Source organism: Peromyscus eremicus, chromosome 12 (assembly GCF_949786415.1).
Source record: "Peromyscus eremicus chromosome 12, PerEre_H2_v1, whole genome shotgun sequence".
In the NCBI taxonomy this organism is placed as follows: Eukaryota; Metazoa; Chordata; class Mammalia; order Rodentia; family Cricetidae; genus Peromyscus; species Peromyscus eremicus.
The window spans coordinates 36,690,843-36,718,766 of NC_081428.1; the positions used below are offsets into that span (position 1 = coordinate 36,690,843).

General features: G+C 38.9%; 1 protein-coding gene across 1 annotated transcript in view; it reads right to left on the reverse strand.

Moving 5' to 3' along the window:
• Positions 1 to 13,947: 13,947 nt before the first annotated feature.
• Positions 13,948 to 27,924, reverse strand: part of Gabrr3 (gamma-aminobutyric acid type A receptor subunit rho3) — a 51,328-nt gene continuing 37,351 nt past the window's right edge. Inside the window, exons 7-9 of the mRNA XM_059277631.1 lie at positions 27,697 to 27,849; positions 19,817 to 20,013; positions 13,948 to 14,247 (exon numbers count right to left, since the gene is read on the reverse strand). Coding sequence (XP_059133614.1) covers positions 13,948 to 14,247; positions 19,817 to 20,013; positions 27,697 to 27,849 — 650 coding nt within the window. The remainder of the gene's footprint in view (positions 14,248 to 19,816; positions 20,014 to 27,696; positions 27,850 to 27,924) is intronic.

Consider the following 27,924-nt stretch of genomic DNA (forward strand, 5'->3'; position numbering starts at 1 on the left):
GGTGAGTTCAAAGGGTTGTACCTAATTCACCTTCTATCCTAACTTGCTTTACCAAAACTATCTTTTTTTTTTTTTTTTGGTTTTTCGAGACAGGGTTTCTCTGTGTAATTTTGCGCCTTTCCTGGAACTCACTCTGTAGCCCAGGCTGGCCTCAAACTCACAGAGATTTGCCTGCCTCTGCCTCCTGAGTGCTGGGACTAAAGGCGTGCGCCACCACCGCCCAGCGTCAAAACTATCTTTTGATGTCTCTCAACCCTATGCACTTTAAACCTCTTTAGTGAATTTCTTTTCTGAACCTGGTAACAAGGTAAACTATATAACTATAAAGTCTTCAACTCCATCAGAGACCTGAGAAGGAAATAACATTAATCGAGTAAGCAGGAAGTAAAAGTAAGCAATTTCCAAAAAATGTGAGAAGTGACAGAAACAGCTGGCTGCCTGGACAGCCACTCAAGGTTCCTCTACAACATTGGTGATCCATCTTCAACCTACAGGCCTAGAATATCTGACAGACTATTTTGTGAAGCAGTATATACTGAAGGGCTGTCCTACCTTGTCTTGGCAAAATTTGGCAGTCACTTTCTTTTGTGTCTGGCTTGTCCACTTTGGACAGCATACTGTCAGCAGTCGAAGCAAGGGCATTTTTCTTGCCCAGTGGCTAACTTTTGCCACAAAGGAAGTAAACTCCATATGAAGTTTCTTCAATGCCCATCATCTTCTCTGAAGTAGATTGGTGCTACCAGGAAGAGATATGTCTCATTATCATTAAAAAAGAACCTATGTCATTAAAAGATCTTAAATGCCATATTCTTTAGATCTCTCAAGTGTTTGAAGACAATCTATCTAAAATATATCTCTGATCTTGAAAACATATCTAATATGACTACAAGTTTGATTGTAATGACTAACTACTAACTTGCATTTTTATATACTAATTAGTTGGTAATAATAATTTTCAAAGATTAGAAAATTGCATGACATTGTTAAATGAGTTACATAGGTACAACACCTTGAACAAGAATAGAAATGTATGTACAGTATGTTCTAATGAAAATAATCTCAAATTTGTATCAATACACAAAGATCCATATCAATGTAAAATATTTAAAACTAGTAGTTGGTTTAAAAGTAGATTCAATAATCTACCCTTTTATCTTATCATATTTATATCATATATACAGTATAACAAAAATAACCTCAATTTTGTAGGTCAATTAAAATTCACGTTACATTTAATCTCATCCCAAAGGCCGTGCTACTGACATTGGTGACTTTATTTCACTATCTACATCTGGGGTAGGCCGACATTCAGGCTATGGAACTCAAGCTGCCTATCCTTATTCTCTTCAAACTTCTGTTTTTGTAGCTGTGAAAGTGCTTCATTTTCACCTGTCTAAGAAAGCTGCTGTGAGCTCTGAGTGACACAGAGTAAGCCAAAGAGTCCCAAAACTGCAAGGTGCTATTCTCCTGAGAGGAACTTGACAAATCCCACATAGCATCTAAAAAATATCTCCGCAGCATGAATTAAGTGCAGTTGGCTCTATGATGAAACTCATCAAGTAAGACAAACTAACGCAGTCACATCACCTTGCAATAATCTTTGGCTTTTAGTAACTTCAGAAAAGCCAAATTTGCTTAAGAATGGCCCAGCCCAAGGTCTTCCAAGATTCTACATATGATAAATCTCTCAGAACTCAAAATATTTGATTTGATAAATATATACCATCACTGATTAGAATAATTTTACATATTCATGTAATCATATAAATCCATAGGGGATAGGAAATGTGCTTAGTTCATTTTGAGATTACCAAGTGTTTATTACTTGTGTTTATAGAACTGAGTTAGCTTTCCTATTTTCTTTACTGCTTATAGTATAACTTCTTTTGCCGTCTGTGCCTATAGCAAAGTGATTTAGACTGCATAACACTTTCTTACTAAATGCTGCAGACTTCCCTTCTCCATAAGCTCAAAACAGGAGGTGAGCATATGGCTATTTTCCTTACTGAGATATTTTGTTACCTACTATGTTACCCATAAGCCTTGAGACAGACTTTTTCTTGGTTGTTATGTAAAATGAGATGTACTCCCTCTTAGGTACCTTATGGTCATCTTTAGGGGCACTTGTAAAGAAGTAAATGAGATTGTATTGAAGATGTTTTCTAGTATTGTATAGATGGACAGAGCCCAGCATCGGGACGGTAGGTTCATTTTTCTGTTTTTTTCTTTCTGTAATGATCATGAATGGGGCCTGGAGAGATGGCTCAGTGGGTGAGAACACTTACTACTGCTCTTGCAGAGGACTCAAGTTCAGTTTTCATCGCCATGGTGGATGGCTCAGACCACTTCTGTTGCCAGTTCCTGGGTATCCAATCTGTTCTTCTGGTTTCCAATGACTTCTACATGCAGCCGGTGTGCATACATATGCTCAGGCACAAACACATACACATAAAGTAATGAATAAGTCTTTTAAAAAATCATCAAGAACTAAAAGTGACCAATGCTCAAAGTAGTAGTACTCAGGGACTGACAATCTATAAATGACATTGCTTGAACTTCCAACAAGATGAGGAGCAAATTTCTGAATATAAACTGCTTTTGAATATAGAAACAGGACTGTAAGAGAGAAAATTATATACTGCTATTTATTCTTTAAAAGTTACGTAAATTCTATGGGATAACAGAAGAGTACACCAAATGAGATTTTTTCACTTGAAATTTTAGTTAAAGTGACACACTGGAGACACTTAGCATTTTCCCAGGCCCCATTTTGAAGGCTTCTCATGAAGATTACTAATAAACACAAAAAAACTCTGAGGAAGAACTGTAGCTGCTTCTCCGCATGTGAGGGAACAGACAGCAAGAGACTAAATTATCAGTAAAAGCCTACTACAGAGTCATAGGAAGAATGAAGGATTTAACCTTAGCAGCCCAATTTTTTAATAACGTTAGACCAGGTCCCCTAGGGTTGGTAACCAAACACTGCCCGTGCCATGCCAGGAAAAGTTCTCTACCACTGAGATGTACCCCAGCCCTTCAGCAGGGTTCCTTGATCTCGGTCCTCTTGGTACCCATGTTAGTTTAGTAAGTTTTTGTGTGGAAAGTTGTGCTTTGCTTTGTAGGGTCTGAGCAGAATCCTTGGCATCTATGCACTAGATGCAAAGTGCTGGGACCCCAGTTGTGACAGCCTAAAAATTCCTAGACATTAGAGCATTTCTTCTGGCAGTATCCCCCCCCCCCCCTCGCAACTTTTAGATTTATACTATGCTGAAGTTAATTTTACTATGTTCTTCAGAAGGTAAATAAAAGGGCCCAAAGAGGTCTTATGATGATTATCTATGTTCAAGCTACCCAAAGGCAAGATTGGAAATTTAAGGGAAATTTGAGATGTACAAAATTTGGGAAAGTTGCAGGTCATGAGCCTGACAGGAAATTTAAATAGCATGTCACCTCCTTCCATAAGCCAAGTAACAATAACTCCAAAGCTTGTACAGAGACTTGGTGTTTCTTTAGGAGGGTTGCTGGCTGGGTGCAGAACTGGAGATCTACCCCTCTGCTCTCATTGGAGCAGCTCTTACAGAAGATCCCAGCACTGTTGCAAGGATCTGGAATTCCTAAGGTGTGGGATGGTCTGTATGTCAAGTGTGTTGCTGATTGGTCAGTAAATAAATCACTTATTGGCCAGTGGCTAGGCAGGAAGTATAGGCGGGACAAGGAGGAGAATAAAGCTGGGAAGTGGAAGGCTGAGTCAGAGAGACACTGCCAGCCTCCACGATGAGAAACAGCATGTGAAGATGCCGGTAAGCCACGAGCCATGTGGCAAGGTGTAGATTAATGGAAATGGATTCATTTAAGCTGTAAGAACAGTTAGCAAGAAGCCTGCCACGGCCATACAGGTTGTAACCAATATAAGTCTCTGTGTTTACTTGGTCGGGTCTGAGCGGCTGTGGGACTGGCAGGTGAGAGAGATTTGTCCTGACTGTGGGCCAGGCAGGAAAACTCTAGCTACACTAAGGCATGGCTCTAGAGCTTTGTGGGTGAAACGTGAATTGCAATCAGTGTTAATAGCTGCTGCTTTCCTTGAAGATCCCAAAGATGGGAAGCTGGTCTTGTCCCAAACAGCAGTCAGAGGCATAAAGCCCAGTGAGCGGCCTGCTCTGACACTCATTGCGGAGTGCTTAGGTATGCTCTGGGCTGTTTGTGGAAACGAACTGGGCTCAGACCATCTAGAAGGTGACACAGCAGGTGAAGAAAGCCAGTCGTTAGGAGATGTGCTGACCCAAACGGGAAAGGAGACATGGCAGTCAGCACAAGATCAGGCCAAGACCTAAAGTTAATTTCAATGAACCCTAATGTGTAGACCTCCCAAAGAATTCTCACCTGAATTAATATTATAACACAGACTACCAGAGCCAGGTATATAATTTGTGGAACCCCAAACAAACAGAAAATGCAATTAGTTTTAAAAACTGCCATTAAAAGTATTAAAATATTAAAGTATTCTTTTCCATTGCAGTATCTCCTTCACTACCACGGTGAATGCTTGATTTTACTGTTAAATGTTGTACTGCATTGCTGGATTGAAGGGTGAGTGCATAAGGTCACTTGTCCTTTAGGCCCTTCAGTGCCATTCTAGTATACAGATGTGCAGGGGGCTCTATGGCCACCAAGGCCAGCCAAGTGTCAATCCATGTGAGGCAAGAAGGAAGTCCAGTTCAACACAACTCATTATACAGTGTTGGTTCAGACGTCTAGAATCTGACACTAGGCAGTTTGTTTTAGGCATCTTTAATGTACAGCACAATTTGGAAAAAGTTTCCTGGTGATAATTAACTTAATCCCATGTACACAACAGAGCTTAAGACATGACTGCATTGATATTCCTTTTAAAGTATGTATACATGGGTTCTATAGACTGACTACATGTGACATCTAAACAGTCTGGGCTAGGATGTGGTATGGTTTTGATTATACAGATAGCACAAAGGTCATCAGGCTATTAGCTACCCCCACTCTCATTTATAAAGTACATGTGACATAAAGATGGGTTCTTTATGACAGAGAAACAGTGCTGAAGATAAGAGTCTAGGGAGGATGACTGACATAAACGTAAGAGTCTAGAGCAGCCAGGTGTGGCCTGGCCATACAGAGAGCAGGGAGGATATCAGCATCGTTTTTTTTTTTTTAATCTTTTTGGGGGACCTGCCACCCAGCTCCCAAATAAATCACATGGAGGCTTATTCTTAATTATAAATGATGGCCTTAGCTTGGCTTGTTTCTTGCCAGCTTTCCTTAACTTAAATTATCACATCTACCTTTTGTCTCTGGGCTTTTCCTGTTCTCTTACTTCTGTAAATCTTACTCTTACTCTGTGGCTTGCTGTGTAGCTGGGTGGCCGGCCCCTGGAGTCCTCCTCCTTCTCTGGCTACTTCTTTCTTTTTTTCCTCCAGATTTCTCCTTCTATATATTCTCTCTGTCTGACAGCCCCATCTATCCTTTCTCCTGCTTTCCTATTAACTGTTCAGTTCTTTATTAGACCATCAGTTATTTTAGACAGGCACAGTAACATAGCTTCACGGAGTTAAACAAATGCAACATAAACAAAAGTAACACACCTTAAAATAATATTGTACAACACACCAGGCTATTAAACACATCCATCCCCAGCCTTCTGGGTGAAAAATGGGTTATACATCTCCACTTTTGGAGCATGTTTGACATTCCTGGTTTCCCTAGTGCTTATCTGTGAGCACACAGATCTCTGTGCCCTCTACACAGGTGTCTTAGTTAGGGTTTTTATTGCTGTGAAGAGACACCATGACCACAGAAACTCTTTTTTTTTTTGAGACAGGCTTTCTCTGTGTAGCTTTTGAGCCTGTCTTGGAACCTGCTCTATAGATCAGGCTGGCCTCGAACTCACAGAGATCCGCCTGCCTCTGCCTCCCGAGTGCTGGGATTAAAGGCATGCACCACCACCACCCAGCCGACCACAGCAACTCTTATAAAGTAAAATATTTAATTGAGGGGGCAGTTTACAGTTCCAGAGATTCAATTCATTATCATCATGGTAGGGAGCATGATGCCATGCAGGCAGACATGGTGCTGGAGGAGTAGCTGAGAGTCCTATATCTTGCAGGCAGCAGGAAGTCAACTGAGGCACTGAGTGGTATTCTGAGCATAGGAAACCTCAAAGCCCACCCCTACAGTGACACGTTTCCTACAACAAGGTCATATCTCCTAATCCTTCTCAAGTAATGTCACTCCTTACTGACTAAACATTCAAATATGGCCTATGGGGGCTATTCCATTCAAACTGCCATAATGCCTGAAAATATGTCTGTAGTAACAAAGTGTTTTGCAATACATAAATGCATGTCTTTACTTAGGTGGCTATTTATTAAGCAACTGATTAATAACTAAGTAACCCCAAAGCACTGGGATCTGCTGAGGAGCCAAAGAGGAATAGCAGTATACCTCCTGTGACAGTAATTAATAAAAATAAATAAATCTTTGTTCTATCTACACCTACAATGAGGTCAAATTATTCTATATAAAACATGGTACAGTAATATAATACATATGTAGTCCATATTAACTAAGTAAAACTCATGAATAATTCCATCAGCACAACTCAACCACAACCAAAGGAGTTAATGATAATATTGGGACAGAATCAAATAATGAAAAACTTCAAAAAAGTGTGCTGATTTTCTAAGTTGACATGTTGTTTTGATTACTTGGTGGCCTACATGCAACTAATTGCTTTGATTATCAAAGGTCACACTCACCACCATCCTTCATAGAAATAAACAAGAACCATTAGATTACTTCAGTCTTTATTGGGATGTTACTTAGAATAAGATAGATAGATAGATAGATAGATAGATAGATAGATAGATAGATAGATAGATAGAATCTTCAAATTGGAATCATTTCCAAGATATGTACCATATCAGACTTTAAGAAGGTCATTTTGTGGACCAACCATATTTTCAGTTTCTACCTGTCATTCCTTTGTCTTGTATTTGTTCCTACATCTAAATTACATTATCTTTTCTAAATCACATTCAATTATTAGAACTCATTCTCACAAAACATTATCTTTTTTTCCTGATCTCTGAGTCCCACATTTATTTAAAAACTATATTCTTTTCTCATTGATCCAATATTTAATATAAATATGACCTCACCCAGAGACACAACCTAATTCAACATATTTTAAGTTATTTTGGTATAGTGTGATTGTCCTAAAAATTTATTTGATGTGTGGTTTTGTGGCTATAGCACCCCTTTGAAGTGTGAAATGCTCATAAATGCTTGAATTAATGTTCTCTGATAAGGTAAGAGAAGCAGTGAATGGGGGCGAACACTTCCTTCCTTTTCTTTTCTTCCTTCCTTGTTGACTTAGCTAGTTTGGGAAATGATGTTACTTTTAAAGGATACAGGCTTGTCTATCAAACGTTAGAAAGACTTCTTGGTTCACAATGGAAGTGTAATGCCATTTCAGACTCACCCACTCTTTATTGCTCAAGATAAGGAGTTTTCAACTAGTGACAAATTTGTTTAAAAGGGCTTTGCAACATTTTTGTAGAAAATATCTTCCATAACAAGTTGCACTGATCCTATGATGAAAAGTGTCATCATATTTTTCAGATAAACTAACTGATAGTTAAGCTGACTTCGATATTTGCTACAACAATGATCAGTATATTGCAAAAAAAAAAAAACTTGTATAGTTTTTCTCAGCTTATGAAGTGTCTCTTCTACACTGGGCTCCATCACAGAACAGTGACATTACAGTACAGCAGGAGGTTGAACTAGCACTGGTGGCTAGTGTTGCATTTCAATAAATGCCCCCATCATTCCAGGGAATGGCCATGATGATTTTATGTACTGTAAGATAAGACAGGCCTCAGCCCTAAGACAACAAGGCTCATGATTGTCTTCCTTCTTGACTCTTCTGGGTCCCTTCCTTTACTGTAAGGTGTTCTTCATTAGTGTATGTCTTTCCTACTGTAATAGCATGAATAAGTCACCCTCATAAACATCCACTGTTTTGACTTTCAAAGAGGTGAAGAATGTTGAAAAGATTTTTTGTTAAATCCAAGAGAATCAAACTGCAGTTGAAAAAGTGATAGGCTTTTGAAATTGAGTAGAACCTGATACATTGATACTTTTAAAGGACACGTTCATGTGATTCAAAAGAGGTGGCTTCATTTCATAAGTGAGGTCATAGAAGAGTGACATTGATTGTCAGGAAATTACAGTTGCCTCAGGTACAGAGGTCTATTTGAAATAGTACCTTTCTCTTGCATATTTCGGGCAGTTGTATGATCTCACTGGAATTTTACGTTCTAATAATTATATCTTAGGAATAACTATTTTTCTCATTCATCTCCATGTCAGTATGGTAGGATCATGCACTGCACAGTTAAAAATGAGAAGCTTTTTTCAGGAAGACTAACGCAGTTGCAAGAATCAAGACAGTGCAGCCACAGATTATGGTTCTGTGACAACTTGTATGCAAACATTTCAATCTCACATTTTCTGCTATTTACTACCACAGCAAAAGTGTGTGGCTGCAGTAGGAGTTGTAGACATGAGCAGCTTTTCAATAAATAGGAGTGACTTTAAAACAAGCATTTTATATAATTCCAATTTATGATAAAAGAGAGTGTCAATTCCACTTAGGATAAAAATTAGCTAAGTGCTTCTCCTGATACTAATCTGTACCCAGAACTTCTGGGCAGACAGGTGGGAAAAACTGATGTGGCAGGTTCTAATGAAAAAAAATGAAGAGGGGAGCATTCTTATTTTTAAAAAATGCTGAAATTTGAATACAACTAGAAATTCATTTGTTTTCAAAGCTGATTTCATCTCTAAATATTTTAATGTTATGAAAATATACGATGGGAAACGATTCTGACGCCTTGCAGGTAAAAATAGACTAGGTGAACTACAGACCATCTATTCATTCAGTAACACACTTGATATCATTTTTATTTTGTTTGCAGGAAAAGAGGCACAGAGAGTTGTTTCTAAATCAAAGAAGAAAGCCTGTCCATGAATGGCACAATGTGGATACATTTCTCGATAGGAGGTAACTTAAGAAGTTCAAGTCCCCAGTCTGCTGTCACTACAGACACAGGAGAAGGTGTAAGATAAACAGCAATGTAAATGCTTAGTAGTAAATAAAAGTATATACAAAATTTCCATTAGAAAAAAAAATGGTGCTTTCTGTCCCCCAGACCCAACCCCTCAGGCTCCTTCCTAGGGCTGCAACAGAACACCAGTTGCAGGCCTCCTCCCATCAATCATCCTCATCTCCCATGGATCCCAAAGACCATCTCTTCCTGACCTCCTTCCCCCACACATGGGCTTACAGAAACTGAAGGGCAAGCATAGGGTCTGCATGAGTCTGCACCAGGTCCTTCGTTGTGGCTGTTAGCTTGGTATTTTTGTGGGACTCCTAACAGTGGGATAGGGTTTGTCTCTGACTCTTTAATTTCAACATATTTTTAATTGATTATTTGGGAGTTTCACATAATGCACCCTGATCACATTTACTTCCCTGTCTTCCCAGGTCCAACTCCCCCTTGTGACTCCTCCCAGAAAAAAGAAGAAAAAAAGAAGAAGAAAATACCAAGTCCAATTTGTGTTAGCCATATATTAACTGGAGCATGGTCACATTCCTAGTGGCCAGTCTCTTAAAGAAAACTGAGTTTTCTTACTCCTTACTCCTACTTCCTTACTCCTACTCCTGCCAGAAGCCATCAACTGTGTAGAACTATACTTCAGGATCCCTATCACATTTTGAAAGAGTTCTCTTCAATGGCTTCCTGCCAATACATTTTTGGGGAATGGGGTGGGAGTGGAGGTAGGGAACAAGGTTGTCACAAAAGCCTTATATCTCTCTCATTCTCCACTGTGAATCTGCAGTCATCAATACCACTGCAAAAGAAGCTTCCTTGCCCTTTACAGTCAGTGGCAGCACAGATCATGAACTTCCACCTGGTTTCTGGCAGTACAGATCAAAGATGTCATCATGGCCAAAGACATCAACATTGCCTCCCGTGGCAACATGGCCGCCGTGACAGCAACATGACTTCAGGTGGCTTGTCTCTGATTCTTTTGCCTGCTCTTGGGACTCTTTTCTTCCTGTTATGTTGCCTAGTTCAGCTTCAATGTGAGGGCTCTTGCCTTGCCTTATTGTATTTTGTCATGTTTAGTTGCTGTCCTTTGGAGGCCTGTTCTTTTCTAATGGGAGACAGAAGGGGAGTGGATCTGGGGAAGAGGGGAGGTGGTGGTGGGGAGCTGGGAGGAGTGGAGGGAGGGGAAACTGTGGTTGGGTTGTATTGTATGTGAAAAGAATCTATTTTCAATAAAAAATAAAAAGTAAAAGAAAAATACTGGAATTGAAATTTAACTATTATGATAATAAAACATGGAGAAAACCAAGTATAATTAGACTGAAAAAGAAAAAAGATGCTATTAAAAGAAAACCTCAAATAATATAATTAAAATATTAAATGTCTAGTTTTTGGTAGACATATTTAATCAATTGCTATCTATTTTTTTAAATAGTGAAGCTATACTTTTCTAATTATAACAAAACCATAAACCAGTGTTCACATATACCCTTTCATAGGTTTCCTTGAGTAGTCTTTGTAAACCTGCCCATTTCTATATTTAGGCAAGTTTACAAGCTGGCTAGCTTAAAAAAAATCTTACAAAGCAGCTTATGTTCTGAAATCCTCCCATTTTATCCAGGCTTATCCCTCTGTGAACACTCATGCACAGTCTGTTCAGGATTGTGATCAGTAAATGAGGTGAAAATTGAAATGAGGTAACTATTAAATGCTCTCTGTCACATATATATTTTCCAGATAACCGTGCTTTCATTCTTGAAATAAGAACCTACCCCAGAAATCTTGTCTCTCCCTCGTAGCAATGGAGCTACCGGGAACAGTTCTGTTTCACAAATGGTGGATTTGATGAGAAGCATACCAGCTAACATCCTTGCAGCTCATTCTGAATGGTCTGATAATTCCCTGGTGCAGTAAACTGATTTTATTTCTAAGTGTTAGACATTTATTACTGGAAAATATACTGCCTGTGTTTCTAGATATTAGCAAGAGTTACATTTGATTGGCCAACAGTTGTGCATTAATGGCCCTCAAGAGAACATAGGGAATATGTGGAGTGTGATAGAGGCCTAGTCTTCTAGCCTAGATTGCAAGTGTATCCCATGACGCATCTAATTTAAAACAGTGGAATGAATATGCTCAGGGGAAGCATTTGGCATTGTGAGTGCTGCAATTCAAAGTATGTGAAAAACAGACATCTCTGAAGAGCCAGATAACTGGATGAAGGAAACAGTGGGGCTGTTTCTGTTTCTACATTATTTTCTTTTTTAATCACACATAGAATTTGTCAAAGTTATAAATATAATCCAACTGTTACCACAGTAATTAATAGTTATAAATCTTCAACCATCTAGGATAGTAATTTCTACTATATTTCCAAAACATAACCCTATAAAAGTATCCTTATTAAGTCAAGTCTAACAGCCATTAAATATATAATTTAAAAATTAAATTATCATCTATTTACAATTAAATGGATAGGGTTTAAAATAAATATTGTCTCATTTCTTTGGATAGTATCCTAGAAAAAAATACAATCTCTGAGAAGTTTTGAAAGAATTGGAAAAATTGTATTTTTCCATTTTGAAATAATTAAGAAAATAAAATTAAGTTTCTCAGAATTAGTATGTATACCAGAAAACACATAATATAGAAAGAATTATTTTACTCCTTCATACCCAAGAGGGAGAGATAATTTTTTGAAACCTATGTGGCTCCTAAGAGTAAAAAGCAATGTTACTGTCAGTCTTGCAAGAAATTATTTGTTTCTTCAACCGGCAATGAAGAATTCAAACCGCTTTGTTTGACTGTGCGATAAAAATAAGAGGCAATGCATTAGAATGACTCCTTTAATTTATTCTCTTAATTCATTTCAGCAATCAAAATAAAAAGGGGAAATTTTCTGATTTCCTGCCAAGGGATTTTCTCTAAAGTGTGCCTTTTAAATCAAATACCCCACACCGAATCGGGTACACTGCCAATCGGAAAGATGAATGCCTTCTTGGGAAGATTTTCTACTGAACAACATGTATGTAATGCCCACTTGGCCTGATTTACTTGCTGCAATGAAAATACATCTCACTCAATATCTTTGCTTGGTGTGATGTCCAAACTGCCCTCAGTTGTTTATGAGTGGAGAGTCTCTTCACGGGATGCTCTTTTCCCTCCGTTGACATCCTCCTGTTCGGACAAGGCTCCCGACTCCATGCTCACAACCACCAAGTTTGCCATTCTTTCACGGCTCTCCATTCAGGAGAAGAAGAAGAGGTCATTTCTTTTTCTCTTTTTTTTTTTCTTGGTACCTAACAGTTAATGAAGTGCCTGACACATGTAGGTGTGGCCAATCAACATTTTATGAAGGAAACTTACACAAGTACTGTGGTGGTCTGAGTGAGGATGTCTTCCGTGGATTGGCTCATGTGGCACCGTTTAGGGGAAATTGAGCAAATGTTGGAGGAATTACATCACTGGGGACAGGCTTTGAGAGTGTAAAGATCTGAGCCCTTTTCCAGTTCACTCTGCGTGTGGTTGGAAGATGTAAGCTCCCATCTGGCTCCTTCTATCACTGTGTCTGCTGTTAGCTGTCATGCTTCTCTGCCATCATGGGCTCTTATCCCTCTAGAACTGGAAGAGCAAATACACTCTTTCTCCTAAAAGTTGCTTTGGTCATTATGTGTAGCTGGAGTTATCTCCAGTCCTGCCCCAGGGCCCGCAGTCACTCAGATCCAAATAAACACACAGATGTTTATATTATTTAAATCGTTTGGCCTAATGGCTCAGGCTTCTTGCTATCTAGTTCTTACATCTTAAATTAACCTATTTCTATAAATCTATACCTTGCCACATGGCTCATGGCTTACTGGTATCTTACATGTTGCTACTTATGGTGGCAGCTGGCAGCATCTCCTGCCTCAGACCTCCTGTTCCCAGAATTTTCTTTTCTGCTTGTCACGCCTATACTTCCTGCCTGGCTACTGGCCAATCAGCACTTTATTTATTAACCAATCAGAGCAACACATTCACAGCATAGAGAATATCCCACAGCAATTATGTTACATCACAGCTACAGAAAAGTAACTAATATAAACATAAATGAAGTTATAAAACCTATACCCCATTTACAAAACACTAAATACTGTTACTGATGACTGGAGGTGAATATAATATTACAAAAAAAGACTGAGTGAAGCTTAAATATTTTTTCCATTTTAAACTCAATCATATATGAAGTATAATATATAGAAAATGTGACTGGAGATAAAAGAAGGGAGCTGTTTACAGGACTCTCAGTTGTGTGAGGATGGAACCACGTGAAGATGGATGTTCTCCCTTAGGACAATGTCACTTGTCACTTGGCAGACACCAAGAAATCAGTTTTCCTTGAATAAATGTCATAGTCCAGCTTTATTCTCTAGTTTTAAAAAAAAGATCATTTTCATGAAAAGAGAAGGTCAGGAAAAAATAGTTACAAAATATTTACTCTTGATGGAAAAGTTCCCTCCATAATACACATGCCTGTGATACTTTATTTATAGAGCCAAATTTCCCCCAGGACTCTGAACATTGCACTAACTATAAATCAACCAGCTTTTACATGTTCTTTAGGCCAAAAGACATGACTGGCTCTATCCCAGTTTAACTGTCCAACTCATATCCAGGAGGTAAATAACACCATCTGACTCCAATAGAAGTTTACATTAAAAATTCCCCTTCAGGCTGGGGATGGTAGAGCACTTATTTAGCACATGCAAGATCCTAAGTACTGCAAAGAGAAAAAAGTCAGCAAGCAAAAAAGTGCTCTTCATACATATATACCCCAGTAAAACAAATTAAATATTATATAAACGATGGGAAATACAATTCTAGAATAGGTATCAATGGCATGGTTGTTTTCTAGGATGATTCTACCAACGTTTCCTCCCATAGACTTTCTCTTTATCCGAGACAAATCTGTACAGGGGCTCCCTGTGAACTTTGCTCTCATGGAGTCTTCTTCTGAGTGTAGAGAGAATGAAGTCTGGTCCACATCAGTCTCACTGTCATGGTAGCAGCCATCAAAGGCCATGGCTTGAACTGCATCAATATTGTATGTTCCAGAAATCTGTCAAAAAGAGTTTTCTTTAGTAAGTCATAAAAAATGATGTTATGGAAAGGAACTACAGAAAATGTAAGTCAGATATTAAATAGTTTCCATGAACATTAAACTTGTCTTGCCCATTATTAAAAAACAGAATTCTAGTTTTGCTTCTGGCATCTGACTAAAAGAATCATTTAATAATAAGTGGGAAGCATCGTCTTACAAATTCTGAGGTAGCAATGAGGTGTATATTTAATTCCATGTGGTATTTAGGCATCACATAATGTTATACAAGTACAATGTCAATAATTTCTAATACTATCCTGAACTGATACACAGTTGCCCCAGATATTTGCACTCCTCTTTGTTCTGATAACATGTACAGTCTGTCATGGCTTTGTGAGTTGAGGGTTAATATGATTTTTTACAGCATCAATATAGGCTCCTTGGATTAGCTTTCCAACTTACTTTTTCTCTTTAACGTGAACGTAATAATACATAGATCCATGTCTTTTGTTTTAGTTTCTGGTCTCAAACCAGAACAATAGTAACTGCCTACTTAGACTCCAGTTGCGGGTGAGTTAGTGAAAGGGTTTTATTTGTTCTTTAAAATAAAACTATCCAGTCCTTCCCATTTTTGCCTAAAACTACTTCTAAGTGATGCTAACAAAACCCAATAAACTAAAATGAAATTGGCTTATTTTTCTGAAGAAGAATTATCAATGATTTCTAGCCTGATTGAATCTGTGTTGATTTTTTTCTTTTGAGTTTTGCTTTGGAAGGTAGTAGCACTCACTAGCATGGAGCAGTGTCTAGGAAGCAGCTGTTAGTAATTGCTTTTGGAGAAAATAAAATCCTTCTTGATCTTTGGGGGAGTTGAAAAATGAGCAAATATGGAAAGGCTACTCTAGACAAAATTATTCAGAATTTAAATTGGAGGATACAGAGTCAACTCTATCAAAAAGTGTTTTTGGTTCATTGCAATTTAAAACTATGATATTTTACTGAATTGAAAAGACACAGAGGCTTCTATGCAGTCACTTAACTAAACCACTGGGGACCCATACATTTGAATGACATTACTTGTTTTTGTTTTAAGAACAGGAAATCTCTGTAATAAATTAAATATGGACAAAATAAAGATGCACTGAAGTTAAGACTGAAAGTCTTATAATGTTCAATCAAAAATTTAAGTATATAATAGCTACAATATTGTCAGTGGTTTTTTTCCTATCCAGAATAACCACTGGGCCATCTCATCTGTTGTCTACTTTTTATCTGAATAAATGCTATCAGCATGTTTAAGAAGACTAATCTTTAAGGAACAGGAGTATTATTTTCTTTCTCCATATTGACAATCTAGAATTACCCAGGTCATTGATCAAAGCTTATAGTCTACAATTTACCAACAAGCTACTATTTTCCCAGGTTTGTAAGTGAGCTGTGTGACAGGAACAGATTTAGAAATGGTCTTTACTTTTTGTCTCTAGACCACAGATCTGACTGTTACAGACTGAGTTCTCTGATGACAGATAATATAAAGTAACTTCCCTTTTCCTTTCTGGGCTAAGTTCAATACTAAGGACAGTTTTAAAAATTATTACCTGTGATGTTTTCTCAGTTCCTGGTCTTTAGTGGGTGGCTGAGATGTGTGTGTGTGTGTGTGTGTGTGTGTGTGTGTATGTGAAAAAGCATATGGAAGTCTACTCCTTGTAACCCAAATTAAAAATAGAAAAGAGAGATGAAGGGAGTTACCATGCATAGCCAGATAATTCTCCTCCTTAGAAGCTGTGGGTTAACTAAACAAATTCCCATTTGTAGACATGGGATACTGTCATAGGAGTTGTTCAGGGAGGCCCCCCAAAGGCCCTCAAACTATGCAAGTTCTTGTCAGCCCTCTTGGTTGTTCACAACAACTAGGGTATAAGATCCTATTGTTGAACACACCATACAAATAGTGAAAGTAAGTTCAAACTGAGCTGTAAACCTCCTGCCTGCTATTTACCTTTCCAAGTCCTGGAATGTGCTATGCAGGCTAGCGGGGGAGAAGAGGCTCAAATGTCTCACCCAACTGCAAATCCTACAAACCACAAAACCAGCCTGACAGGAAAGATAGACACACCAACACATTAGTGGCATGGCTGTTGGAGTTAAAAAATCAACTTCTGTTTAGATTTAAGGCCCGTGTACGGTACTATCTTCCTTCTTAACAACCTGGGGAAGTAATAGGCTCAAGAAAGGGAACTTACTACTACTGTTTAATTAAATTAACACAGCATCAGACCGCCTTTTAAATATCCATGTTTACACACATAGGCAAAAGCTACGCTTCGCCTTAATCAGACAAGTCTCTCCTTGCAGTGACTGTAGACTTAATGGCTACCTAAGGTGCCAAGAATAAGTGATGAGTGAAGGCTCATCCCTGGACAAGATATCCACACTACCTCCTATAAAGGTCAGGAAACACTGTGTAAGAGGGAATAGAAGGTACAGAAGAACTTGGAGATGTGGTGAATGGCTGATAAATGCCACCCTCTAGATTCTGTACTACAAAATCATGAACACAGATGAACTGTGGGTGCCTTCACCGGCCACACAACAAACTGCCCCATCAATAACTAGTCTGGATGAAGGAAGAGCTCACGGAGACCTACGCATTACAGATTAACTACTGGTTATTGATAGATTCTGGAAGAGGGAGATAATTGTCTTGAGTTGAGGATCCACTACTGAGCCCAACAAGCTCCAACAGACAGCTTCATATATCAGCCTTGGTTAAATTGAGAGGGGCTTGGACCTGCCTCAACTGAATGTACCAGGCTCTGCTGACTCCCCATGTGAGACATTGCCTTGGAGGATGTGGGAATGGGGGATGAGTTGGAGGGGAAGGCTGGGGGGTGGGAGGAGGGAGGAGGGAGGAGGGAGGAGGGAGGAGAGGGGAATCTGTGGTTGGTATGTAAAATGAATAGAAAATTTCTTACTAATAACAAAAAAAAACTAAAATGAATCAGCATGAATTTCAGAACAGGAGACGATCTGGTAAAAGCAGTCAGTGTGTATAATGTCCATGTGGAAAATTGTTAAAGAACAAATTTAACTAATAATAAAAACTTTTAGGTGGGAGGCAGGTAAGAGCCGGAAGGCATACTTCAGAATCAAAGAAATAGATGAGTGATCTCAGTCTACTGCAGCGTCTGGTCCTTGGATTAACTACTCACCACATTAAAACAAAGGAAAACATCTTTCCCTCTGTACACAATCTCCCCCACTTGTCTTTCATGACACATATTGTGCAAACCATTCCTATCTCCAGTGTTGGTAAGGACCAGTGGCTTCAACATCATGTCAGATAGCTATATAGAAGCTGAGGTTTTACCTCCGTCCTGCCAAGTTAGGCTACACAAGAACACAGCTAATGCCCTCTAGTGCCACACGCAACTGAAAGCTCATGATGTCCTCATACCTGCATGCACCCCAGGATGCATGGCAAAGCCTCAAATAGTCAACAAAAGAAAGACGAGCATGTAGAATAAAATATTCCGACCCTGTAGGGCTTTGAATTGAAGGCCATAAAGTGAAAGATTGACATTATCCTCCGAGACCTGAATTGGAAATCACTTTTTCTGTGTATCATCTATCAAGTCATTCTATTTCCTCAAGATCCTGCTTCTCCATTTATAAGTCAGAGAAGATTGTTTCTGCACAACTTAAACAGGGGACCTGATGTGACGTCTCAGTGGAAGATGATGTTAAAAACCATGTGAAAATGAGAAATACTCTCATTAGAAAAAAAAAATATCAAACAATGTTCTGAGTATGCACAAATGCTCATATGACGATCTACAAACCTTGGGGCTGGAGAGGTAGCTTAGCAATGAAAAGCACTTACTGCTCTTGTAGAGGACTTGGGTTGGGTTTCCAGTACTCACATGGCAGGTTCCATGGAGTCTGTAACTCCATTTCCAAGGGATTATATGCCCTCTGCTGGCCTCTGTGGACACTGTACACATGTGGTACACAACATACATGCAGGCAAAACATTTATACACACACACACACACACACACACACACACAAAATCTCTAAAGTCAGTGTGAACATACTTCATTAAAATCATGTGTACGTGCACACAGAGAGATTGCTTCTTGAATGTAGTTTTAGCAAACAAATTGGTGAATCTTATCAGTTAGGATTCAGAGGTGCAATATCTTATATAAGTTTTCTTAAGTATGGGAGACTGATGCCCAATTCCTTGGTGAAATAAAGTACCAAAAAAAACAACCAATACATTTGTTAAGCAATGTCAAAAAAACGATGATCACTTTAAGAATTCAGAAGATACCCTATTGCTGAGATATTATGGGGAGAAGAACCCCTCTTTTTGTTTTAACTCTTTTCTAAGTGACAAGGAAAACAACCATTATTGGTTGAGAGCAGAGCCTTTGGAGTCCTAGACTCAAAAGCTAATCCTGACTGCACTTTAGCTCTGTGACCTTGGAGGCACTTACTTTACCTCTGTGAAATGAAGGTGAGAAAACATTGACCTCTCAGGGCGACTATGAAAATCAAATCAAAAACTTTAAGTGTTGGTAAATTCCAATATAAAATGAACACTCAATACATTCTAGCTACCATCACCATCACCACCACCATCACCACCACCACTACCATCATCATCTATTAGAAAGCATGTGGTTTGTACAACAAGCCCTTTTTTTAATGGGGCAGAGTCAGTGGACCAATGCACACTGAGAAGAATTCTTCATGCACAAAAGCCCCTGGTGAGAGTGAATGAGGATGCTGAAGAGAATAGCCAGCATGGAGCAGAGATTAAGGTTCCATATTACACTGTCACAATCTTGCTCACTTTTCCCTTATCAAGGCATTTGGATTTAATGCAAGAGTTTTAAGAACTGTAAGCAGAAGTTTACTAAAGAAGTTAGTCTTTGCCCCTGGGATGATTATTGCTAATTGTCATTTTGACAGAATCTAGTATCACTTGATAGGTGGGCCTCTGGGCCTGTCAGTAGGTGATCAACTTAATTGTATTGTCTGAGGTGCGAAGTCCCTCCCACTGTGGGTGGTACCATTCCCTGGCTAGGACCCTATATTATATAAGCCAGTGGTTCTCAACCTTCCTAATTCTGTGATCCTTTAATACAGTTCTTCATGTTGTGGTGACTCCACTCATAAAATTAGTTTCATTGCTACTTCATAACTGTAATTTTGCTACTGTTATGAATCTTAATGTAAATATCTGTGTTTTCTAATGGCCTTAGGTTATCCCTGTGAAAAGGTTGTTCAGTCCCATGGGTCACGCCCCATAGGTTGAGGACCATTGATATAAGCGAAGAAAGGGGCATTAGCTTGCATTGTTCTCTGCTTCTGGCTGGTGGATGCAATATGGCCAGCTGCTTCAAGCTCCCGCTGCCTCGACATTCCCACCATCATGGTCAATGCCCTTGCACTGTGAGCCCAAATAAGTCCTCTTTCCTTGAAGTTGTTTGCATTAGGGTATTTTGTCACAGCAACAGGAAAAGAAACCAAGCCAGCCACATTTTGAAAGGAGTTGACACTCAAGGCAAAGCTGTACCTTTCCTCTCTGGTTGAGCTGCTTCCACTCTTCCACTGTGGTGAGGTAATTCACTGCTGCATACTCAATGACTGACAGAAACACAAAGAGGGAGCTGACCCACATGTACACGTCCACTGCTTTGACATAGGACACTTGGGGCATGGAGGCGCTCACCCCAGTGACGATCGTGGACATGGTGAGCACCGTGGTGATTCCTGCAGTTCAAGGAGAGGGGGAGACAGACTCAGTGACACAGCCATTCCATGACGGGATCATCAACACATGTCCCTTGAAAACACAATCAATCTGGTGTCCCAGAGCTGGTGTGAACCTCTGCATGATAGCTTTGGACACACACCTAAAGTTCTCATTGGATTTTTCTTTCCACCATCTGTTTCCCAGAGTCCTTTCCTTTCACCAAAACACACAAAACCCGACATGTTTAGAGCCTGTCCTTTAGTGAGCAACTTCCAATCAAAGGGAGTTCATTTTTTTCTCAGTTGATCTTAAGTACTATTGGGACTACTATTCTCCATATTTTTCTTTCATCAAGAATGCTAAAAAAAAAAAAAAGCCACCATTACTTCCTTTGAACTTCCATAAATGAAATGACAGTTCAAATGAAACTCAGAGTGCATGTTGGAGGCTGTTTCTGAGCAGCTGGTAAATGTCGGTCATTACCCCTTCTTTCTCTCCTCCCCTCCAGCATTGTTCTCTTCTCTTCCTTCCCCTTTTCTAGAATCTAGAAGCCTCTCCCTTCCTTTTCTTCTTTTTCTTCTGTCCTTTCTTTATTTGTTCTCTTACACGAGCAATACAGATGAAGAGATCTGAGTGCTGGGAGACAAATGGAGGAAGAAGTGACTCAGATTTTACTAAGACACTACCTATGGGAGCTATTCAATTTCTACCCCAATGTCTCAGAAGAATATTGCTAGACTACTGTCTGGAGAGAAGGTATAATGTTGTAAGTGTCTGAAATGCACACCGGCTGGGGTGGTTTCATTTGTTAACTTTGCACCAGGAAAGTACAAATGAAATCCTTGATGAGTTCATGAATTGTGGGGTCCCCAACAGCAGGAAGAGCACTGTGATTTACTCTTGACTGAGAGACACTTTCATCAAGAGGCTTCTGTCCCTTCTCCAGGACTATGTGAGGTGCTCCTCCCAGAAAGGCCTATGTCAAACACAATGGCATCTCTATAGAGCCACTCAATTTCAAATGAAGTTTTAGTTTGTATAACAAAGCACATTACAGCTTGGTAGTTTGACAGTTATCATGGGAAAAATCTAGAATCTCATCTTGACACCGACTTGAACTTCTAATCTCTCTATTCTAGCTCTTAACATTAAGCAAAGGGACTGTCTCATTCAAACTCAGGTCTCCAGGCAACAACAGTAACAATAAATAAATAATAAACCAATAAATAAAAACGGTAACAACAAACAGTCTGCATGCAGCTATATGTTGTTTTTGTGCTTTGGCTTCAAAACACACTTGTGACTAAACATGGAGTTGTGAATTTTTTATTAATGCAACACATACATCTGAAATCAAGATTATAGTTCAAAAGTTATTTGCTTTGAGTCTACTTCCTGCTACCTTCTAATCAAGATGTAGCCAGTACCATGTCTGCCTGCACGCCATGATGATAATGGACTGAACCTCTGAAATTGTAAATGATCTCCCTCAATTAAACATTTTCCTTATAAAAGAAAAAAAAGTTGTTTGCTTCAATCAGATGTTTACCTACCAGGCACTTTGGTAAATGTTGGCCATAGATTACAAAAATGAAATATATGCTGAGAACAGCTGAGTGATTGGCCCACAGTTTGTCAGGAACAGGATTCAGATATCTCCCTGTCAGTGTTAAGCCTGTGGTGTTTTTTATTGTATAACTATTGCCACTCATTTTGGACCTGGAAGGAAATATCTTTTGTTTATAAGATTGCAAATCAATTTCCATATGTGGCAGATCTCTGAGACAAGATGCTACAAAGTACTGGGAGGATGTGTGAAAAGGCACGAAGAGGGTACTTTGTACTTTCAGTGGGCCAGAAGTCTTAAAAAGATGTCCTTCTAGGAACGGAGGAAATCCTGAGCTCACATTCTTATACAGTAACTTCCATCATAGCATCAGTAGATCAAAATAAATGTAAATGTCTTCTCTTCATTTTATAAGACATGGAGCATAGAACATCAATGTTTTTCAATAGACAGCAATTTGGATTTAGTGGATAAAATAATGGTTTAGAAAAGTTACAAGTGTGCATGAGTTATGAATATACTCTGGAATCATTGACTATTTGGATTAATAAAAATGAACCACAGCATATATATTTGCCAGGGAGGAATTAACTATCAATCATTTTCTTTAAAAGGATGCCTAGCCCAACTAATTTACCACTCTTTATTTAAATAACCAGCAGTCCAGATTTTCATTGCATAAAATCAGCAATAATAATAATGATAAAATTAATGAGAGAGTGGGGAGGAAGAATGGTTGGATAGGGGGAGTAAATGGTAAGATAACTGACATAAATTCTTAGAGCAATACAAGTGGAAGTTGGGACTATTAGAGCCACATTAAACATACTTATTATGTCTTGAGCCATCCCTTGGAAATACATTAATCTTGACAAATGGTTTTCCTTGCGGATCCATTAAAGTTAACATCCCAGTAAAGGGGTTTTGAATCACATGAACTGACCATTTATTCAAGGAAAGGTCTTATATTACATTAGAAAATTACATTCCCACCTACTGATATCAGTATGCATAGATAGAAAAGTGTTATGAGAAAATATTTAGTCAGGCCATTTGACTCAGCCCCCTGAGCCCTCACAGTTTCACCATATTAATTTTTAATCACATGTGTGTGTGAATTAAGGGCTGTCTGGGGAGAATTCTTCACGTCCGTGTTTCATTGATGGGCATGGTAGAGCAGCAGTTCATTAACCACAATGACAGCAATAGGCAGGCAGTCATCCATTTGGTGGATGTCTGACTTTATTCACCCCTTCAGTGGATGTGCTATAAACAGTTCTCCTGAGGGAGGGCATGGTCTTCATTGGCCTTCATGTGAGTAAGAACATTTTTCCTATGCCTATAGGCACAATGACAATAAGAAGCATATAAGGGAGAGATATGGATTGGATATGGCAGCACCACTCCATGGCCAGAAGCAGCAATTTCCACTCATAGGGGTATCAATGTCCAGTGGTTGTTATTAGAGGTTTCGGTCATCTCTGTGGTAGCTACATAAATTTCTCTTGCATTTGAGCCATTTTGTATGATGGAATGTGAAGTTTACATGGTGTTTTTATAAACCAAAGTACAAAGGCTATTTTGAGGAAAACCCTCAGTTACAGGAGTCAAGAGGAGAACTAGGCAATTTCTTGATCAGTTCATTTATTATTTGTGGTACTGTTGATCAAACACGGGGCTTTGCACATGTTATGGTAAGGTGTCTACCACTTCTTATCCTCCTTTTCAATGAAACACCACTTTTATTCAAATGAACAAGGCAAATCAATCACTCCAATTTGAGGATTTGGCACTGATTTTCTTAAACTTGGGCTAATCACTGTACCACATCAAGTGAAAGAACAATGCTGTTCATTGTTAACCATGTGACCCACACTTTCAAGCCCATGCTAGAATGCCACCAAACTTATACATGTCGTTGTGAACCTCCCACTTCTCAATTTTTATGAAAAATTAATGGTAATATCAATTGTTCTTTTTCTGATGTTATACAATCAATTGTAGAAATCTTTGGGAGATCTGGAGGTTACTCAGTAAGCGTGTGCTTTTCAAGTAACTAAACCCATGGGTGAAAGACCCGTTCACAGTACAAAATAGACCAGTGGATTTTCATCTAACAGGCAGTTCCAGCTTCCACATTGTGACTAACCTCACAGAGAAACCCTGTCTCGAAAAACCAAAAAAAAAAAAAAAAAAAATCACTTCCTGAGCTCTTTAATAAGATCATACTTGTCATTATTTTCAGTGAAAATTTATTGCAACAGTCTGAAGAAATCAATAAGACCACTTGTCTGAATATAACATCTGGAACTCTGAACTACTAGAAGAAAATATAGCCGGGCGGTGGTGGCGCACGCCTTTAATCCCAGCACTCGGGAGGCAGAGCCAGGCGGATCTCTGTGAGTTCGAGGCCAGCCTGGATTACCAAGTGAGTCCCAGGAAAGGCGCAAAGCTACACAGAGAAACCCTGTATCGAAAAACAAACAAACAAAAAAAAAAAAAAAAAAAAAAAAAAGAAAATATAGGGGAATACTTCAAAACATTGGTACAGGTGATGAATTTTTGGATGACACTCCTAAGGCACAGTAAATAAGAGCAAAATTAGACCAAAGTGGCTAAATCAAATTAAGACGTTCTGCATGGCAAAAGAAACAAACACAATGACCAGACCACCTACATAATGGGAAAATATTTTTCTAACTACTCCATTAGTCTGACAAAAAAATTACATCCAAAGTATAAAGCATGCATTCAAAACCTAACAACAAAATAAGCAATCCAATTATTAATGAGCAAGGAATATGAGTATATGCTTTTCAAAAGAAGAAATTCATTGCTGAATGGTGGTAATACATGCCTTTAATCCCACTATTTGGGAGGCAGAGGCAGGTGGATCTCTGAGTTTGAAGCCAGCCTGGTCTACAAAGTGAATTTCAGGACAGCCAGGCTCACATACAGAAACTTTCTCAAACATCAATCACCCAAAAGAAGAAATTTAAATTTCCAGCAGGTTGCAAAAAAAAAAAAAAGTTCAAATTCTTTGTACATATTGGAAATGCAAGTCCAACTACAATTAGTGATCATCTTACCCCAATTACAATGGCCAACAAAGATACACACACACACACACACACACACACACACACACACACACACACACACCAAGTTTATGAACAATGGTATGGAAGTTCCTTAAGAGACTAAAAATATATTTACCATATGATCCAGCTACCCCACTTCTGGATATATGTCAGACAGAAACAATATCAGCATGTCTATGAGATAACTGCACACCCATATTAATTACTTCATTGTTCAAAATAGCTAATATCTACAATGCTCAGACTATGTACATGTATCAATAGATGCATGGATGATAGCTATATTTATCTGTAGTTATAAGGGTAAGTATTAGAATTTAGTTAGAAATTATACTGGTTGAAGCTTCTTTTTGCAGCAAATGAAAGCTATTACAGTAAGCCACAATTGGTCAAAATTAAGAGAACTGACCATGGGTGCCACCTCAACTGATACATCTAAAATACAGTCCCTACCCCTAAGGCCCAGGAAACATCTTGGAAAGGGGGACAGAAAAATTCTAAGAGCCAAAAAAATTGGATATCTGCTGGAGGACTGTGTTTTCTATATAAGACAGGGAATTTACACCTACAAACTCTGAACAGTATGGCTACCCAAATGAGAACAATGACAACACCACTTGACTTGCCAACATGGATGGGGGAAATCTCCTAAGAGCCCACCCTTAGGTGAAAAACTACAGGTAGTCAGCAACTGCTGAGAGAAGAAGAATTGGTCCTCCATAGGGATGAGTTCCCTAAGTGATTATCCAGTATCAAGTGTCAGCCCTAAAAACACATGAGCAACACTAAATGTCCTCAAGAGGTTGCATTTATGTATCTATGTGTGTATATGTGTAACAATAACAATTATAGGAAAATGACAACAACAGAGATAATAACAGGAGAAGCAGAGTCTGGAGGCAGAGGAAGGGAAACAGTGGGAGCAGGAGTAGGATGTGGCCAATAAGGGATTAAGGATGATCAAAATATACTATATATGCAATGAAAATGTCACAATGAATCCCATTTGCTTGGGCAATTAACAAATGCTAATAAAATGAAAAACGTAGCTACATGGATGAAAATTTCCCACATACAGAATGAAAGACTATTAAGTCATAAAAGTGAGAGCCCATTGTAGCAAGTGGGTGGACATGGAGAACACTATGTTAAATGAAGTAAGTCAGAACAGAGGGACAAGTTTGGCATATTCCCTCCATGTAGAAGTTATTTTAAAAGTTATGACAATGTTTAACACTAATTATAAGAGGGTGGAAAGGGTAAGGAGAGGAGGAGATAGAGAGATGCTAGTAGTGAGTACCCAGACACAAGCAAAGTGGGTTCTAGTGTTCTCTAGCACAGTAGGGACTGTAGTTTATACTAGCTTACCATACAGTTTATGAATAATTAGGAGCTCAAAGGCACCAAACACAAACTTATGAGAAGGAGGTGGAAATGTGAATTACCTAATTTGGTCAATACACATTACGACCATGTTTTGAAATAGCACACTGTAGCAGGAACTACACAACACTGCATTTAGAAAGGCAAGAAGACAAAGACGGGACTTGAGGGTGGTAGGAAGCAAAAGCCCGGGAACCCAGCAATGCCACTGGAAAGCTGCTATTTGTTGCAGTGAAAGTGGGAGAGGGGTTGCTCTCATTTGGATGCTAATGTACATAAATACACAAAATTTTCCTGTCTCTCAGGGATAAATCCAGATCCGAGGCGGGATTTCAGAGAGGCTCTGAGCATAGAATTTCTGCACTCATACTTCACTTTAGTCTACCAGCTTTTAGAGCTGCCATTATCACCGTATAAATGCATAGCAGTCACCTTGAGAGATATGATTAGAAGTCATGCTAATATGCATTTAGACTGAATGCCTTTCTCAGACTCTCTCGAGGGCTGGCTTGTGCCCTCAGACTCTGGTTTGGGTCTATGCTTGCCCCTCTTGTACTGGGGTCAGGACACAGATGTTCTGATATGAAGGCATAGTCAAAATAATTTAATTTCTCATTCAGATCATATTTTTCCTTGAAGATATTCAAGTCTGAAGTGCTTGCATACTGTGGCTTTTATAGGGGAAAGAGGTGAACAAATTATTAACATTAATAATTTATGCCTTCAAATGATCTTTTGAAGTATGCATAAAATTTGTGAACATTAACTTCAAAAACGATCCTTTCTATGGTGAATTTTATTATAGTTACAATATTGTGAAGCACTTACTGAAATCTTCTCTCAAGATAGAGCTTGACAGGTTAAAAAACACAAAATTGGGGGAAACCAGAAATTGTCCTAAACTAGAAAAGGCGGCAAGTAGCATTAACTCCTGGGTTCTCATTAAGTAACATGGCTTCCAAGTGCTTGGCTTGGCACATCCCACTTTGCAAGGACTCAATGACCACCAAGTGGTTTTGAAATGGTTCCCATAAATCAGGGTGTGTAACAGTAGCATCTAACATGCTGGATGGATTATGTAATCATCCTCGCATGGTGACTTAATGGGTCAGGCTTTGTGTTTCCCCTGAAATCCTACTGCCATTGAATCTCATTGAGTTAAGTTCTAATTTCTCATCAGCACTCATGTTCTCAAATTAAGCATGCTCTGCCCTGGGATTTATTGAGACACCAAAAGTGCAGTGTGAATTACTTTGAGGGTTCTTCCTTCTCTGCTGTAGAACATTTGTCTTACAAAGCCAAATAAATTTGGGTAAGGGATGGGGGTTTCTTTAGTGGCAAAGAAATTTTTTTTTAAGTGAGCTCATTTATTTCTTCATAACCCCACTCTCCTTTCTAACTATCCATCACTCAGCTGCTGATCAGTCAGCAACACCTTCACCCTCAAATGCTCAGTTGCCAAAGAAAGAGCCCAATTACAGCTTGTCCTTGGAGCCAGATAAAGATAAACACTCTCACCTGGACACACAGCCCCAGCCTAACTAATCTACCACTATTTTTACTTCTCCATGCAGCATCCTCTTTTATTTGCCTCCTTGCCCATCCTTCTATATTATAATTTTACAACAAATGGAAAAAACTTTATTTACCCAGGGATACTCTTGCAGGAACAGCTCTCCGGTCAATCCAGAATGAAACCCATGAAAGCATCACCATCAACATGGCTGGGAAATAGGTCTGCAGCACAAAGAAGAAAATATGCCTCCGTAGCACAAAGTTGATGAAAAGCCTGTAGTACCACCCTAGGAGAAAGGAACAGTTACCGTTAGACAGGTTTCTAAGAGACACCATGATTAGCTGCTTGCTGTGCTCTTCGG